General features: G+C 42.1%; 1 protein-coding gene across 1 annotated transcript in view; it reads left to right on the top strand.

The window, feature by feature from the left end:
* LOC124802744 (glutamate dehydrogenase, mitochondrial) overlaps positions 1 to 19966 on the top strand; it is a 187173-nt gene that overhangs the window by 134514 nt on the left and 32693 nt on the right. Inside the window, exons 2-5 of the mRNA XM_047263727.1 lie at positions 5557 to 5757; positions 6010 to 6096; positions 6784 to 6971; positions 16682 to 16798. Coding sequence (XP_047119683.1) covers positions 5557 to 5757; positions 6010 to 6096; positions 6784 to 6971; positions 16682 to 16798 — 593 coding nt within the window. The remainder of the gene's footprint in view (positions 1 to 5556; positions 5758 to 6009; positions 6097 to 6783; positions 6972 to 16681; positions 16799 to 19966) is intronic.

Below are 19966 nucleotides of genomic sequence, written 5' to 3'. Positions count from 1 at the left end.
GTCGCTTGCCAGGTGAAAGATTTGCTTCTAGAAACCTTCGGTAACGACTGCATCATCTCAAGGCAATATCAAGATGTCTGGCGTTCCAAATCCCCCCGACCTAAATCCATGTGATTTCTGGTTGTGGGGATATGAGAGACCGTGTCTGCCAGAGATGTATCCGGTTTCTTCCAGATCTGGAGGATAACATACGACGACATACCGCTCTGATTACACTGGATGTGCTGCGAGCGACTGTCGATCATGGTACGTTACGGATGTAGCATGTTGAGTCGGGAGACCGTGTTGAACACATGTTTTAGCTTGTGACGATATGGAGTAAATCTGTTAGAACCACCGTCCATCATGTGTTTGATCGTTCTTCCTTTTCCTGCACGCCCGTCACCTTCTGACTGCTTCGATCGTCATATTTTCACCTGGCAGAAAGTGGAACTGTTGTTTTCAGCATGCTCCGTGAGGGCACCAATTAATGAGCATTTCTACGAACTTTCAGCGTCCTGCGAAGTATACAGCCCGCACTGCAGACCTCTGAACACCGTCAGTTTAAATATAACCACGCAGTATTTGCGAAGATTCTTCCTATAGTCGTATGTAGTCAAAGATGTGGTACAGTGCTGAAAGCCTTTCGGAAATTTAGGAAGACGGAAACTATCTATTCACCTACATATGTTGTTTCCAAGATGTGTTTGAAGAGATCGGCGCTGATCTCCTTCGAGAAAAGCTTGTTTCCCTTCTTGTTGTTTGACCTCCTAATATAGTTTGTGGTCCAGCAACTGATATTGGTCTGTAATTGTGTGCATCCGATCTTTTACACTATTTTGCAAAATAGGGATGACATTCGCGCTTTTCTAGTCACAGGGGCCTTTGCGATGCGCAAGAGATTCTCAGTAATTATGAGCTAGGAAAGGAGCCAATTCCACAGCGCCTTCGGTGTAAATCTCAGCGGAATTCCGGCAGGACCTGGCGCCTTGTTCGCTTCGGAAGCACACGTGTTGGCCCAGCCAGCAGCAGTTATCGAACGAGCGCGCTTGGTAGGCGGAACTCTTGTCGCGTGAGATAACAGGTGACGGAAGTGTCACCAGCCCGGCAAGCCCGTTTGACACTTGTCCGGCAGCCGTCTATACGGTACCGTGTATACGGCCGTAGTAGGGACAGCAATGTGCAGGCTTCCACAAGGCAGCCGTGGAGCTAGCGGACACCCCACTGCACTGGACGACTGATTCGCTGTTAACTGGGCATTTGTAGACATTGGCGCCTTCACATCCCTCAAATACGGCGCGGCACTCTTCGAGGCAATAATAGTGTGTACATTAGTTAACTGGTTCTAAGGTTATTTTATTTCTTTTTGTTTTCGTACCTTATTCTCATGGCTCGGGAAATAGATATTGAGCTATTAATTTCCGTGGTGCACGAACGCAAGTTTTGTGGGACAAAACTAGACAGTTACGAGGAAAGTATTCATGCAAGAGAATATGTGGATCGATATATTCAACGAACTGAATGGATCATTTCGAAAAATGAACAAGGAATAATATCCGTACCTTTAGTAAGTTGTTAATATACTAAATGATATTTTATTGTGCTATTTACAAAAGTGTGGTCAGCTGAGTGAAGTAGCAACAACCTTTCAAAAAATTAATTTTAGATAACTACCAACTCACAGAACCAGTTAAAATCAATAAGTAACCCATCATGTTCCTCACATTTGTTTAAATCCGCCACACACCTGTCGAGCTGCCTGCATTTGCTTAAGTCAAATTAACGATACTACGTCTTCTGTTTCAAACTCGTCTCTGTCGTGCACAAAATTATGCAAAACAGCACAGCCGTTTACAGCTTCTACAGAAAAATTTTGGTTCCCCCGTTCAAAGAGGTTTGTAAAATTAGACGTTTGTTTCAATATTAAATATAAATAATAGGACAAATTACTTTTGAAACTTTTGAATGGTATATTTCTACATCTCTCTGTTCCGCAGTTGTTGGTTACCAGTGAATTATGATATGCCAAGTACAAAGTATGAAGACCTTGTCATATACTGAAACAGTATTTTCATTTCACTTACCTGGTGGCGACAGGCTGCATTTGGATAGGTTGAATAGATTCTCTGAAGAACGTGTTCTTCAGCTGTAACGAATCCTTCAGTCGCCCATTGTGGTCCAATGAACGGCGGTATTCTTATTCGACCGTCCTGGAAGAACATCTCAGGATCGCAACTGAGCTCTTGAAACAGACCGTGAAAGGCCCGCATTCTTTCTTTCCCAAATCAGATGAATCCGCAGCATTCTTTTCCTCCTTTCTAAGCAACGGTAAACTGAAACCCATGCTAGCTTTTGTTCACATTACATTTCGCTAGGGCTATACTGACACAGTGAGAAGGAAGAAAATAAAGGGATAGACCATATCATGCCATGCACAACCGGTATGCCGTTTAGGCAACTGCCGGACAAGTACAAAAGGGGCCGAAAGGTGCAATGCACACAGAAGTGAAGGGGAGCGGACAGGAGTTGGGAGCACATTGGAATGGCATGCCAGGACACGTGAGACGGTTGTGCTGCAGTACAATGGCAATCATGCCGTCCATACCAGACCCACAGTGCGATGCATTCCATATTTTGGAACTTGTAGATATTCAGCAGCGTAGAAGATACTGGATGCTTCTTGGAAAGGGAGGAGAAAATTAGCATATTAAATCTGTATTCCTACCGTTTTCAGAATACATACATTGTGTCTGAAAGATGTTGTGTATGGTGTTACACAAAGTGAATGACATCATTTGGAGAAAGTCAACGAACTGCTGCCAATGAGATGAAATATCAAACCGTTTATACACATAGTGGACGATGTTAAACTGTATTGGTGGTTTGGACGATAAAGACACGAAAGTGATGTACGTTCGATATGACTTAGCGAAATACATCAATTTTTTTAGGTGTGTTGTTAGCATTTGTGGCTTAAAATAGTATGTTTGTGATCATGGAGATAGATCAATATGGACTCCCCATTCATAGACGAGCATTTCATAGCACTGATCAGCGACAAGCTCCGCAACAAACACCTCAGTTTACTATAATGATGACTATTACCAGGTGTATGTTTCCTTTCTGTTTTGTGACAGACGATGTGTCCCTCTTGATGCAGATGTAATAAAATCAGTATGTGGAATCTGTTTATTAATGAGCTGAGAACATGCAGCAGCAAGTTTTAAAAGAGGACAAAAATTAGCACAATGTGCATTTGATATGTTAACATCAACTATTAATACACGGTTGCATTGCAATTGTACAAAATCTCTAACCGTTTAAGGTATTTACATAAACAGAATATTACTCTGATCTGTGATGGGACATCCTCAAGTTAAGTGCCACAATGTCATAATGGGAAATCTAACAAATATTTAATTAAAACCTCAATGACTTCTCAGATATACGAGGGTTGCCCAGAAAGTAATGCACAGTATTTTTTCTCAGCCAAAAACAGTGCTACAAATGCGAAACGTTATATATGTATTATTTGAAGTCTCAGAGTGAGCGCACCAAGTTTGCGTCACTTCTGACAGAGTAGCTGCAGGACAGTTTGAGAATGGCGTCTGTAGGTGATGTACATTACAAGCAATGTGCCATCATTGAATTTCTCACTGCAGAGAAAGAAACTACGGGGAATATTCACAAACGCTTGTGCAAAGTCTATGAAGCATTTGCTGTCGACAGAAGTACAGTTAGTCGCTGGGCATGGAGGGTGAGGTCATCAAAAGGCGGTTCGGTGGAGCTCCACGATTTACAGAGATCGGGGAGACCATCCACGGCTGTCACACCTGACATGTTGCAGCGAGCTGAGGATGTCATTTGCCATTAAAGGATGCCATTTGTGGAAGGCATTTTGAGGATGATGAGGTTATTCACACAGTGAAGCACTGGCCCCACAGTCAGGACAAGGATTGGTACCGACAGGGCATACACCTCCTTGTTTCGCACTGGAGGAAGGCCATAGAACAGGTTGGAGATTACGTGGAAAAATAGGGTGTATAGATAAAACACCATTCTTTCATGTGTATAATTCTCTTTATGTTCAGTAAAGAATTGCTGAAGGAAAAAAACTGTGGTGCATTACTTTCTGGGTAACCCTCACATATTGAAGAATGTCTTTCCACATACTTCCTAAAATCCTCTCCTATTTAGTTTCAGAATGGCTATTACATTCACTAAACACTCATATGTAGAACATTATGTTTGCACAGTGCTCCCAGTTATGGTTTAGCTGCTTCACTTAGACATGCACTGAAGTAGGGTTTTTCCGATGACAATTTATTTTACCAGATAAATTTGTTCCATGCTTTCAGTTAGGCCTGAAACTTAAAAGCAACCTCAGATGGTAGTCCCAGAATCCATCAAATGATGTGGCACTGTATTTGATGAGACGATGAAAACAGCAGCATGCTACTTGGACACCTCTGCCATGTGTTGCTTTGGAGCGGCACCTGTGGTTGAAAATGAGCATGGTGCAGATGACGAAGGGACGTGTCACAACATTAACACATGTGTGACTCAAAATAGAGCCACGTCCCTCCCATGACTCCGCTGCATGTTTGTACCATGCCTATTCTGCGTTCATTGGGTCTTATGCTTGAGTTGTTCAAATGTGCTGGTGTGTGAAACTTCAGCAGGTTGTCACTTGCCAAGTAACAAAGCTTGATGAAACTTGGACCATACTTAGAAAGAACTACTAAATTTTAGTACAGATAGGTAACTGAAAGAAATACACAGTTAGATGGGCATAAATGACACTCTTATTCAAAGACAATAATTGCATTTAACTCATTGCTTTTTATGATGGTCTCCTGGGCATTAGAAAACATGAGACATGGTCCTTAGTAGAGAACACAACTGCACTAGTCAGTGCAATATATTTGACTAATTCCAGTCCTAGTTTCTAGCCATTCATGGCTGATCATAAGATGAAGCATGTGAAAGATTTACAATATAAGTGCAAAACAATATAAAGCTATTTATCTTATGGCATTAACTTTATTTTGTAACCACAATACATACCAACTGTTTGCTTCGGGATCTTCAGACAGACATGCTTTGTTTTTACATGTCTGTTCAGCTGGATGCAGCCAATCATGCATTTTCGGTTTCTTCCTGCTCTAAACAGTTACTTAATTCATTAATGGTATCAAAGTTTCAGCAAAAAGATACCTAAATCAGTTTGTACATGTCAGAATGTGAGTCTTTAGTTGATAAATTTTTAAGATCTGTTTTAAGATACAATTTAACTTGACGCAGTTACCAACTGTTGCAGTGCATCTAGGATATTTTGTTTATGTACTTGGAAACAATTTTCAGATTTGTAAGACTTTTTGTTGTCACACATTGTTTCTCTTTCCATAGCGAGGTCTGTGGCAGTTTCTTTGAACTCCTGAGCAATATTTCAGAAACTATTCATTCCGAAAATGTTTGAAGCTCACAGGTTGATAGTGTTAATACACTCCATAGCGATTATAGCAACAGCTCTTTTAACGTAACAATGATTTCATAGTTTTTGTTTGTTCGTTACAGGTATTAGGTACTCAGAGGATGTTACGCGAGATGAAGTAAAGGCCTTGTCGGCTCTGATGACATTCAAATGTGCCTGTGTGGACGTTCCATTTGGTGGTGGGAAGGCAGGGCTGAAACTGAATCCTCAGAAGTACAGTGAACATGAACTAGAAAAAATTACAAGAAGATTCACTCTCGAGCTGGCAAAGAAAGGGTTCATTGGTATGTTCGTAATTAACTAACTCTGGAAAAATTTCTCATATCTGTAATTTTGTCTAATATTTGTATTTTTGTCTTGAATATTTTGTGCTGCTGTTGTTTTTGAGAAATATATTAAAAGACCATGCAGACAAACACATTGTTTTACAAGGCACTTGCAACCTTAAGTTTGATTTATAGGAGTTTCTAAATCTGTTATATGACATTGTTGTTAAACTCTTACGGGTATATGTAATTAAATTACCTGTATTTCAGGGCCTGGTGTTGATGTGCCTGCTCCAGACATGGGTACAGGAGAACGAGAGATGTCTTGGATTGCAGATACGTATGCCAAAACTATCGGTAACTTCAGTTTCACACTATGGGAATAGTTTCGTACTCTTAATTATAATTCACTTCAAGCAACTGCTGGACTCGTTCTTGAATTAACTTTACAGCTCACATCCTCATACACTCTGCCTCACAGGATGCCAATGTTGATACGGCACTAAACTCTAACTTTCGTTTCTGTTTTTAAAATTGTAAATTGTAATTAGCTGTATCACTTGCAATATCTTAAATCTGTTGTATTTCAATCACAGATGATGTGTTGTAGCTTTATAGACGTTATTCTCATGTCACCATTATGTTTTAAGTACTGCTGTAGTAGTTTCTAAATTACCTCTCTACAATAATTCCAAAACAAATTATAAGAAAACACTGTTTTTCTAACTTTAATGAAAATATGTTATGCCTTCAAGTATAACAGGAATATACTTCTAACTGTAATGACAGATGGCAGTACATGCAGCAAACAATCTCAATATGACCTCATTCCAAATTGCAATGTTACAAACAAATTTTCTCTGGACACTTATATATATTCTTGGAAACTGATGGGTAATGGTTGTTAAACTGTATTGCAATTGTCCAGGCTCAAAAGATAGACATTAGCAGAAAAACTTCCCAAGCAATATAGGCAAAATTATTGATGAAAATTGGCTGTGAACTACATTTAAAAAGAATAGTAAAATGACTTCATTATTGCAGGTCACTTGGATATCAATGCTCATGCTTGTGTTACTGGAAAGCCAATAAATCAAGGAGGAATTCACGGAAGAATTTCTGCTACTGGGAGAGGAGTTTTTCACGGTCTGGAAAACTTCATAATGGAGGCGAACTACATGAGCATGATTGGCACAACACCAGGCTGGGGTGGGAAGACGTTCATTGTTCAGGTAAGTGGTGCTGTGTGTCAGGTTTCTAGCATATCGGTTTAAATTTGATAGCTTCCTGCATTTATGTTGTGAGAAGTCAGAAATCTGATAACTTGTTCCTCTATTGTACATGGTTCTCTACACTGGTTGCTGTGCCCCAAAGCTTTAAAAGTGGATACATTGGCGTGCTTTAATATCAGTACCTTCAAACATTTTTTTGTTAATTCTCCACTATATATCGATTACCTCATACTGACCAAAGAGTGTGGAATGAGTTCATCATGGCAAACAGACAAATAGAGCATAATTAAAGAAAAATTATGTTATTTAATAATTTTATTACTCATTTTAAGGACTGAAATCTGTTAGGTAGTTCTGATTTTGGGGGTAATTTGGAGCATGTATGTCAGCATCCATCACAGTGAAATTACCGTATCAGAACATCCTGTTCTTTGATTACTAAACATGTCGTGGGATGCAATGACCTCATTTCAGACTTCCACTCTGACAAGAATTGTGTCAAGTGAAAAACAGTAATATCGTAACTAGAGTCCAAGGACGAGAATTACCTGAAGTCAAGGCATTTAATCTAGAATACATATTACAGATTTAATGAGAAAACAGAATTGTTCCTTCTTACAGATGTCAAGGCGCATCATTATAGCAGTGAAAATGTTTATAGTTGTAATTTTTGAGGCCTCCCACCTTACCACTAAAAGCAGTGCAACGGACAAAGTTTCAGCATTGCCCAAAACAATGACTGTCCTCCAGCCTAGGGCTGCCAAGGACAGCACACCGTCGTGGAGCACACTGCCTGTGATGAGTATTGCCAACAGAGGAGAGGCAGAGGGAGGCCTTGTTCTACTGCTAGGCCTCACACAGGGGCAAAATCAGCAACTGAGATGATGGAGCTGGAGCAAGGTCTTGAAAGTGCCCAGCTGATGTAAACGTGACCAGTGACAGCACAAAGCACACTGCCACAGGCACTGCCGGCAGAGGTCCCAAACTCCACAAACAAAAGGCGTCAAGGAAAGGGACGAGGGCCCCACATATGCCTGACAAAGATGACTTCGTGAAGCTGAAATGCAAGCACACTGCCAGGGTTTTAACACTTGTCGCAGTATACGTCAGTACCGTCAACCAATTCACCAACCTTACCGTAGAAGGTGAGGGGACCACGGATAATCAACATTACGTGATGATGCCACCACCAGTCATCATCCAGTGGACAGATGCCTTCAGAATTTTAGAGCAGAAGATGAAGTTGCTTGGGAAGGATAACTTCACAACTCTCATGACAGGATGCTATCTATACGAAGTTGTGACATACTTGATCGAAGACTACGAAGAGATCATGGACCTTGTGGAAAAGGAGGGCTGGCACTACATCAACTACTACTTAGAGCCAGTGAAGACACTGAAGATAGTCTTCCGGAAGCTTTGTTTTAGCATGGACCCTGGTAGAAATGGCCTACAACATTCGTGCTCCATTGCACATGTCATCCAGGGACAACTCGTGATACACCACTTTTTGTGTTTTAAACTGGCTAACAGCATGGGAAACAGGAAGACTTAACTAGGTGGAGCCAGTGGGTAGTGTTGGATTTACACAGAAAATATTTGCAGGAGAGGAGACCCAGTGCAGTGCTTAAATTGCCAAGGCCTTGACCACATTTGGTACTGCCAGATGCCCCCACACTGTGTGTAGTATATGGTTGAGCCTGTCAGCTGGTAGTAAACCCAGCTGAGGTGATAACCCGTGTACTGTGTACCCATATACTGTGTACCTCTATACTGGATACTGAAGACAGACCTACCACAATGCTGCAACTGCCAGGAGAAGTAAAAGGCGAACTACCAGGACTGCATTGCCCTCAAGCATGCAGCCGCAAACTAGAGATGACTAGCCCCATCCAAGCCAGTACAGCAGGGAAGGAGCTACAGTGCAGCAACAGCAATGAGACAAACACCAGCTAGGCCAGGCCATGAATGCCCAGTTGCCCCCACAAACGTCCAGGGCATGGACATCAAATGGAGCATATGTTTGCCGTGGCAGACACAATTGGGAGTGGACCACAGATGGAGCAGCCAGCCCAGCCAGGACAGGCCAAAGGCTTGGAAGTGAGGGTTTAGTGACCACCACACAATGCTGCCACTCCACAAACTGCTGATAGACTAGCAGATGGCACCTCGCCAGGAGAAACCAGCTGTGACAACCAAAGCTGCAGAGCTCAGGACGATGCTAAGAGTTCCAACAGCTCGTCGTGCAGATTCTGCAGCTGATCATTGCTGCAGTGCAGGCAGCCACCCGGGTCAATACCACACTAGCATCCGCAACACCTAGACATGGCTAATACACCACTCATGAGCCTCACTGTTTGAATGTGGAACACACACAGCTTCACCACCGAAACCTTAGTCAAACATGGAATCAATGTGCGGACACCAAACTTCTGTTGTCGCATAGACAGAGAAATGGTAGGCAGTGAAATAGCGACAGAAGTGCAAACATCGTTGTGCCAGCATCCAGTACAGTTGTCTCCTCTGGAAGCAACCGCTGTCACCATCTGCATCTTAGCGGGCCAAGAGATCTGTATTACAATATACCATCAGCTGAAACATCTCCTGCAAGCCAGGGACTTAAACACATTGCTGCCTGTGTATAGAAACCTATTTATTGGCAGCGAATTCAGCGCCAAGCATCTGGAATGACACAATGGTGCTGGGTCCATATGACCCAAGGCACTACCCACATCACAGCCTCCATGTCGTCTTGGACACGGCAATCATCAAAGTGGTTGCATACGATGTTGTCATGACCATGTGTGTAGCCCTGTTGTTGACGAAGAACACATCTGCCTAGTAGAGGACAGGCTACTGGTGTTCATGAACAACAGGAATGAAGCAGATGTCATAGAAGACATCACAGAACAACAAATGCAGTACCAACTACCACACCTCCAACTCAGGACAGCAGGGAGTAGTAGCGTGACAACATACTGAGGCAGCTGCTGCCACAAGTGGTAAAGTAGTTGACAAAGATCTTTCAACTCCATCATTAGGACCTACAACTACCCATCTGCATAGAAACATGAGGAGGTGGTAACCATTCATAAGGCTAGCAAAGACCATAGGCTGGTGCAGAACTACCGGCCCATCAGTCTGCATCCTGCAGTCTCCAAAGTGTTTGAGAGACTCTACACCAAGCAACTGCAGCGCCATGTCGGGGATGAAGGCATGCTCAGTGATGAGCAGGTTGGCTGATGAAGAGGCCACTCAACACAGCGTCAACTCCAGCGTCATGTGGGGCGCGAATGGGAGCACTGGAGTGGCATATGTACCTTGAGGCAGTACTGCTGGACTTCTCCAGAGCCTTCAGCAGCATGTGACATGACAGCCTCATGTACAAACTTCTGATGCATGGAGTAGCAGTGTCACATGTGTGTCTGTTCTGATCATACTTGATCGTTGCACCTTCCACATGCATGTTGATGATGGGGAGTCTACATCAAAGTGGGAATACCACAGGGGTCTGTCCACAGCTCTCTCCTCTACTCCGTTTCCACAGCAGATGTCCCAAAGGCACCAAGGGTCCAACTGGCACTCTGTGCAGATGCTACCACAATTTTTACTTGAAGCGTGAACATGCAACTGGTGAGATGATACCTGCAATGAAGTGGGAGCTTGGGCCACCAAATTGCAGCTTAAATTTAACGTGGCCAAGAGTCAGACTGTGTTACTCACCAGCCAATGACTCAGTATCACCTTGGACTGATGCCTAACTTGGAAGGTGCACGTCAGGTGGATGAGGAGTAGAGCACTAGAAAGAATGGACTTGTTCTACCCCATGTGTAAGCCCATGATGACTGCGGCATTACATTGTACTTTGCCCTAAACAGGCCAGTGTTTGGTTTATGCCACTGTAGTGTGGAGCAAGGTCGCCAATATTTTGCTGGAGACATTGCAGACAATACAACAAGGCACTGAGGCTAGTGCTACACCTACCACGTGAGTTAAGCACTGCAAAGCTGCACAGTATTGCCAGAATCCTGATGCTGAAAGATCTGTTCTGACAATCTGTGAGGAAACTTTAAAAGTCAGCGTGTAACTTGAAAACCAATGTTCATTTGAGTGGCATTTTAAAGACTAGGTAATTGCCATATGCAGAGACTAATAAGAATATCATTCAATGTGTGTTTGGTGTCCACGGATGGTCATATCACAGGATCATTGTAGCCAATTTGAACATCAAAGTGCTCACTGATAAGTGAATATTTCCTGAAGGAAAAAAGAAAAAACAATAATAAAGTTTCCTTCACAAGGATAACAAATTGACTGACTGCTGATATCCGTGCAGTGGAATATCCCTGCTCAGTTCAGGAAAGTTGTAGTAAGGGTGCTACTTAATTATTCTCATGTACTCCACATTAAATTCTGAAAGAATCATGTTACTGTGGATGTGATTAAGTTTTTTCAGTAGTACAGAGGTGACGGCAATGAGTTGAGATGTAGTGCAAGGCCTGTGTTAGAAGTGCTTTATCAAATAGTTGTCAGGTGATGTGACCCAGTTGTAGGTAATGAAGGTTACTGTGGTCCATATTAAACTAACAGCTTGCAGTCTACTTAAACATGTTGAAACACACAAAGTGCAAGGCTGTAACTGCCAAATAAGAAATTGGCTTAAAAGGCAGACTGAAATAACTAATTTTACACCAACAGTGTGGAAAACTGCCTACAGTGTAGTGGTATGGTTCCAAATAGCTTCACAGAATTGGTTAGTTTTATACGAGGTTTTTGTCTTGTCATACCAGAAACATCTCTGTTGGGTGTTAATTACTTCAGTTATTTAAATTTGTAATATTAGTAGATAGCACATCCAGAAATTGAGAGAATCGACAAGCTTATTTGAAAGTTTTTTTGTTTACTGTTCTGTGATCTATTGCACCAGACACAATGCAGCCCCACTGTGAATACTGTTCTAGGGTGTAGGACAAGTTAGTTGCAAGTAACCACCTGGAAATCACCTTGACTGCTGTCACATGATTAGAAGCTTGTTTTAACATAGGCATTTGGTGACAAAATAATTCAGTTGAAATGTGTGATATTTCAACCCCCAAAACAACTTAGAATGATCCAGAATGAACAAATATTCATACTGTCACATGATGATGATGATGATGATGATGAAGTGATAATACAGAAAAATGAAACAAAACATTTAATATTCAATAGTGAATTTTAGTTCAAACTTACTTCCTAAAAAAAAAAAAAAAAAAACCATAATACACTCCTGGAAATTGAAATAAGAACACCGTGAATTCATTGTCCCAGGAAGGGGAAACTTTATTGCCACATTCCTGGGGTCAGATACATCACATGATCACACTGACAGAACCACAGGCACATAGACACAGGCGACAGAGCATGCACAATGTCAGCACTAGTACAGTGTATATCCACCTTTCGCAGCAATGCAGGCTGCTATTCTCCCATGGAGACGATCGTAGAGATGCTGGATGTAGTCCTGTGGAACGGCTTGCCATGCCATTTCCACCTGGCGCCTCAGTTGGACCAGCGTTCGTGCTGGACGTGCAGACCGCGTGAGACGACGCTTCATCCAGTCCCAAACATGCTCAATGGGGGACAGATCCGGAGATCTTGCTGGCCAGGGTAGTTGACTTACACCTTCTAGAGCACGTTGGGTGGCACGGGATACATGCGGACGTGCATTGTCCTGTTGGAACAGCAAGTTCCCTTGCCGGTCTAGGAATGGTAGAACGATGGGTTCGATGACGGTTTGGATGTACCGTGCACTATTCAGTGTCCCCTCGACGATCACCAGTGGTGTACGGCCAGTGTAGGAGATCGCTCCCCACACCATGATGCCGGGTGTTGGCCCTGTGTGCCTCGGTCGTATGCAGTCCTGGTTGTGGCGCTCACCTGCACGGCGCCAAACACGCATACGACCATCATTGGCACCAAGGCAGAAGCGACTCTCATCGCTGAAGACGACACGTCTCCATTCGTCCCTCCATTCACGCCTGTCGCGACACCACTGGAGGCGGGCTGCACGATGTTGGGGTGTGAACGGAAGACGGCCTAACGGTGTGCGGGACCGTAGCCCAGCTTCATGGAGACGGTTGCGAATGGTCCTCGCCGATACCCCAGGAGCAAGAGTGTCCCTAATTTGCTGGGAAGTGGCGGTGCGGTCCCCTACGGCACTGCGTAGGATCCTACGGTCTTGGCATGCATCCGTGCGTCGCTGCGGTCCGGTCCCAGGTCGACGGGCACGTGCACCTTCCGCCGACCACTGGCGACAACATTGATGTACTGTGGAACCTCACGCCCCACGTGTTGAGCAATTCGGCGGTACGTCCACCCGGCCTCCCGCATGCCCACTATACGCCCTCGCTCAAAGTCCGTCAACTGCACATACGGTTCACGTCCACGCTGTCGCGGCATGCTACCAGTGTTAAAGACTGCGATGGAGCTCCGTATGCCACGGCAAACTGGCTGACACTGACGGCGGCGGTGCACAAATGCTGCGCAGCTAGCGCCATTCGACGGCCAACACCGCGGTTCCTGGTGTGTCCGCTGTGCCGTGCGTGTGATCATTGCTTGTACAGCCCTCTCGCAGTGTCCGGAGCAAGTATGGTGGGTCTGACACACCAGTGTCAATGTGTTCTTTTTTCCATTTCCAGGAGTGTAAGTGGCCACTTGTGAAACCAAACTACATAAAAACGTATCAGGTCACATTTAGGTTCTTAAAGAGTATTCTGTCCCAGTGAAACCAACAGTCCCACCTTTCTCTACTCTGTAGGTGGTCCATTCTTTCTATCAACCTCACAGCAGTTGCAAGCCAATCACTTTAGTTTTTTTATTGTTTGGCACTACCTTCCGAATGGGTGTATTGGAAAGGCTACCAAGAGACATGAACCAGAGATACTGTACCAAGAGACATGAACCAGAGGTGCTGGAGGTACCTCAAGTATTATCCTTTCCTGTAGATACTGCCTCCTCTACAGAGAACAAAAGATCCATTACCACACATTTACTTGACTGAGTGCTGTGTCAGTGGTAGGTCCAGGGGCTCCATACCTCAACACACCCATCCTCCTAACTAAGAAGTTCAGGGTGCTGTACCTTGTTGAAACTGAATCAGTCATACCTTTCCTTCACTGTCAAGTCAAATGTAGCAAAGGATGAGAAGGCTCACCTTCTGCACTCACTGTGCATGTCTTGAGGCCAAATTAAACACGTTGAAGAGGCTGTTCTGGCAGCCATTGAGGGAAATGTTGCCAACCAATGCACATTGTGGTACATATTGAAACAAACTATGCCTGGTGTGTGGGCTCCATGTTAATAATCCAATCATTCCATGATTGGGGGAGAAGGTTGAGTAGACCTGCCTTGCCTATGTAATTCCCCGAAGCTCATTGCCTGTACCTTTGTCGCCAGAAATGATAATGGGATCTTGGTTCTAATTAGGGTGGAAGGCTCGAACCATATACTTTGAAGGTTCTGTGAAAAACTAAGCTGAGACTTCCTGGACTTGAGCCATAGGGTTAACTGTAATGTCCCCTTAGTTTGTCAGTTGTGAACTACATATTGAAGATTGCTGTTCAGCCCATAAAATGGTAAAGTTTGGAGACAATGAAGAACTATCATGAGAATCAAGAAAGGGTATCCATTGCTGAGAGTATTAAAATCCTAGTAGTTAACTGCTGAAACTTTCGCAGCAATATGCCAGAGTTTGAAGTGCTGTTAAAAAGCAGTGAAGCTCACAAAATACTGAGTACAGCAGTGAGATTTTTGCAGAAAACCTAAGTACAGTAAAGCCCCGAATTAACAAACCCATTTCTAAGGAAATCCTACTTTTAACTAGTACAGGGTGGGGCAAATAAGTGGCCCAGATGAGTGGATATGATTGAATGTAAATTTATGCATATAACCATACCGTGATGTGCATACCACATGTAAGCCCTCCACGTGATCCACACTGGTGCAGACCGCAGTGCAGGCTGTGTCAATATCAGTGGGGCAGTGCAACGGAAATAATGGTATTCAAAGTGGAGCAGCGAATGGTCATTGTTGAAAGTTACGTGAAATAGTGTGGTCAGTTGTTTGATGAGAAGACACTGAGAAACAGTTGCAATGACTAAAATTGAAAAAATCCCCAAGGACCAACTGTAAAATATTGGAGTTTGCTCAAACAAAAAACTGTGCTCTTCAGTTGGGAGAAAGCACATGTCGCACATGTCTATTACGAAGGGTAACAGATGTGATCCACAAAATTCCCATCCAGTATCCTTCATTTCCATCTGTTAAAGAATCTCTGAACACACAAGCTCAAATGTAATGAGGTATCTCAAACAAAATTACCTCCATGCCAACCATCATAGATTCTGAAAAGATTAGTTGTGTGTGAAACCCTACTGGGGCTTCTTTCACATTACATCCTGAAATCCATGGTTGAAAACAGTCATGAAGATGCAATATTTCTTGACTTTCGTAAAGCATTTGACTAAGTACTACATTTGCACCAGTCATCAAAACTATGATGGTGTGAGGTAACATCTGAAATTTAACTGCAGTGAGGATTTCTTGGTATAATGCAGCCTGTTACCTTGTCTGGAGAGCCAGCAACAGAAATAGAAGCCCCAGGGAAGTGAGCTGGGAATCTAGCTGTACATATTGTATATTAATGGCCTTGCAGACAATATTAATAGTAACCTCGGATTTCACAGATGATACAGTTATCGATAATGAAGTAATACTACCTTGGAAAAGCTCCACATCTGTGCTATCACATCTTATCAGGGCGTCAAAGTGGTGCAGAGATTGGAAACCTTAAATGTTGAAAAATGTGAAAATGGGCACTTCACAAAATGCAAAAAGTAGCATCCTTTGACTGCAGTATCAGTGAGTAACAATTGGAATCAGTAAACGGATAAAAGTAACTGGGTCTAACAGTTTGGCGAAATATGAAATAGATTGATCACATAGGCTCACATGTAATAAACCAGGTAACAGACTGCATCGTTGGTAGTATGCTAGAGGAATGCAGTCAGTCTACGAAGTAAGTAGCGTACAAAACACACTCGCATGACCCATCCTAAAATACTGTAAAGGGATATGGCACCTCTGTGAAAAAGGAATAACAGTAGATATTGAATGAACAAAAGGACCCATGAGAGAATATCACAGAGGTGCTGCGAAAAACTGCACTGGCAGATGATGGAAGATAGATACCAGCTATCCTATTAAAACCTACTTAAAGTTTCAAGAACCTGCTCTAAGAGAGGGATTTAAAAACATACTACAGCTCCCTAAGTGTGAGTATTGCTTCCATAAGAATTTTGAAGACAAGATTAATTACAGCATGCATATAAGTGTGTGAGCAGTCATTATTCATATAGATGTGTGAGCAGTCGTTATTTGCCCACAGCAGATGGGAATGGAATAAGACAAAACCTTATTATAGGGTAAAATGGAAAGTACATGCAGTGATTTGCAGATTATAGATTTAAATGTAAATTTGTACCGGTCATGATGATATTTCATTATGATAGCCTTATTTTCATTTGATAGCAACTTTATCACCAGTGAATCTTTTGACATAAGAGTATCTGCCACAACTTACTGTATCAATACAGTAATTGCTGTATCCATATTATGTGTTCTTTTTTTATTAAGAGTTTTAAAAATTAAAAATGTTTGTTTTCTTTCAGGGATTTGGTAATGTTGGTCTTCACACTATGAGATATCTGCATCGTGCAGGTGCTGTGTGCATAGGAATAATTGAAAGAGATGGCTCAATCTACAATCCAGAAGGAATTGACCCAAAGGTAAGAAAGGGAAATTGTATTTCTTATTTCATTAGGAAAAATGATGTAAACAAATATTGAACTAGCCAGTAGAAAGAAAGTAGTAAATAAACATGGATAATATGCAGTGAATTTCGTAGAACACAATATATTTTATAGCAAGAAATACATGATGGTAAAATAATGAAAAACACAGGAAAGTGTTACAATATACCTGTAAATTACAGCCGTTTATGTAGCTGCAGTAGTGCAACTATTTTAAAGTAGTCATATTTGCACATAATGTTGTGACAGAAGGAATAAATTAAACTAAAATATCCTTATCTGGAAAGTTTGGTAGTTGTCTAAGGCTGAAAAGTGACCTAGGTTAAGCTGCCGAATGATGCATTTTTCTTCCAAACGAATCTTTCACATCCATTTTTTTTACCACCAATAACAACTGATAGTCAACCAGAGCTACTCCCCAACCTTGGCATTGCGCTGTGCCTACTGCATAAAAAAGTAACAATCAGTAAGTTCACAAAATTGAGAAAAAGTTAACCAATTCTATTACTGCCATTAACAGATGTTCCAATATCAAAAATGGTTAGTTTGTGTGTTAATAAGTCATTAAAATCTTGTTAAGTTTGTGAATGTAGGAACTATTTACATTTTGAGTGGTTGACTGTAATGTTTTATAATGTTTTCCAGAAACTTCTGTTTAAAAAATTTTACATACTTTATACAAAAAATTGCTTTACATGAATGAACTACTGCCTTCTTTATTCTGAAACTATTGTATTGGCCAAAGAGAAAAGTGTTAATTTGTACGAAACCATAACTTCGCATAAGAAATTATGTGATGAAATATCTGCATGTCATTAACATACTTAAAATCATACTAAGTAATAAATAGTATGTTTAATAGAAAGAAACATTCATAAATAGATATTAAAATACAGAAACTGCAATGTATTGCATACTTCACTAGAAATGTATCACCTGGTCCTATATAAATTTGGTATCTGGTATTTTGTTAACCAGCTGCCCCATGAATCAGTTCAAGGTTGATGTACACAGGAAATATCTTTAAATAGCTAAACATGGCAGAAGGACAAATGCTTTTTAAGGCAACAAGACCAGATGGCCTCGTTTTGTGTATGATGTTTCACTGTTTCCCTCTAGTGCAGATACAAATCCACTACCAGTGGAACAACTTGATAAAAAGTGGGCCTTGAAACCTACCTGACTGTAATGAAAACAAGCAGGACATATAGCCAGGTGATTAGCTGGCAAATGAACCAAGAATGTTCTCTGCTAGATTAAAAAGTACAGTATGTGCTAAAAAGTATCCGGACACCTGGCTGAAAATGACTTAAGTTCATGATGCACTCCATCGGTAACACTGGAATTCAGTATCGTGTATGGCTCACCCTTAGCCTTGATGGCAGCTTCCACTCTCACAGGCATGCATTCAATCAGGTGCTGGAAGGTTTCTTGAGGAATGGCAAGCCATTCTTAAGAGTGCTGTACTGAGGAGAGGTATCAATGTCAGCAGGTAAGGCCTGGCACCAAGTTGGTGTTCAAAACATCCCTAAGGTTTTCTATAGGATTCAGGTCAGGACTCTGTGCAGACCAGTCCGTCACAGGAATGTTATTATCATGAAACCACTCCACCACAGGCCGTGCATTATGAACAGGTGCTCAATTATGTTGAAAGATGCAGTTGCCATCTCCAAATTGCTCTTGAACAGTGGGAAGCAAGAAGGTGCTTAAAAATCAATGTAGGCCTGTGCTGTGATAGTGCCATGCAAAACAACAAGGGGTGCAAGTTCCCTCCATGAAAAACACGACCACACTGTATCACCACCATCTCCAAATTTTACTGTTGGCACTACACGTGCTGGCAGATGGCGTTCACCAGGCATTCACCATAGCTTCACCCTGCCATCGGATCACCACATCGTGTACCATGATTTGTCACTCCACACAAGTTTTTCCACTGTTCAATTGTCCAATGTTTATGCTCCTTACACCAAGCAAAGTGTCGTTTGGAATTTTCCGGAGTGATGTGTGGCTTGTGAGCAGTGACTTGACCATGAAATGCAAGTTTTCTCACCTCCCACCTAACTGTCATAATACTTACAGTGGGTCCTGAAGCAGTTTGGAATTCCTGTGTGATGGTCTGGATAGACATCTGCCTATTACACATGATGACCCTTCTTCAACTGTCAACAGATGAGGTCGGCCTGTACGCTTTTGTGCTATATGTGTTCCTTCATGTTTCCATTTCACTGTCACACAGGAAACAATGGACCTAGGGATGTTTAGTAGTGTATGACACAAGTGACACCCAATCACCTGACCACGTTCAAAGCCCGTGAGTTCCGCAGTGCCCCATTCTACTCTCTCACGGTGTCTAATGACTACTGAGGTTGCTGATATTGAGTACCTGGCAGTAGGTGGCAGCACAAAGCACCTAGTATGAAAAACATACGTTTTTGGGGGTGTCCGGATACTTTTGATCACAGTGTATATGAAAATACTGAGATGATGACCTAATGGAAGTGATGTAAAACAGACATTAGGAAACGGGAAAGAACATCATTGCTGCATATAGTTGATGACTGTAATTCAGAGGAGTCTTTGTGGCAGCCTTTATTCACCAGTGAATGTCCAGCAAATTTTGGTGGTGATTATAGTTTTAACTATTATTATTGCCGCCTCCACCTTCTCATTCTCGGGCTGCTGAAAAAGGAGGCAACTTTCATTCTGGTGTTGAGTAAGTGCCTTGGATAATCAAAAATCACTATTAAAGTGGAATGTGAGAGATTTATTTTGTGACTCAGATGTTGTGCTGAAATATATTAGAGGTTGTAATTCCAGTTAATTAATGAGTATAAACTAATCTGTAGATCACACACAACTACGAACAACAAACTAGGGTGCAAAGCAGGCATAATAAGATTGAGATAAAAGAAGAAGTGGAGTACAGTAATGTATAAAAAGAAAGAGATGTAAAAATCTAAGGAAAAATTTTAAAAAAGGATCAACAAAGAGGGAAGTGTGAAACACGACAGAAACGTGGACAGTGTACTGTCACAAATACTTTGAATTTTATAAACATTAGCCACAGGTTTCACAGTAACCATGTCATGGATGAAGTATGCTGCAACTGCAGGGCAATTTTCTGCGTGTGTGGTGAAGGCA

Source organism: Schistocerca piceifrons, chromosome 6, assembly GCF_021461385.2.
Source record: "Schistocerca piceifrons isolate TAMUIC-IGC-003096 chromosome 6, iqSchPice1.1, whole genome shotgun sequence".
Classification (NCBI taxonomy): domain Eukaryota; kingdom Metazoa; phylum Arthropoda; class Insecta; order Orthoptera; family Acrididae; genus Schistocerca; species Schistocerca piceifrons.
Note: the sequence above shows the minus strand (reverse complement) of the source record. Positions and strands in the feature narration are given on the sequence as shown.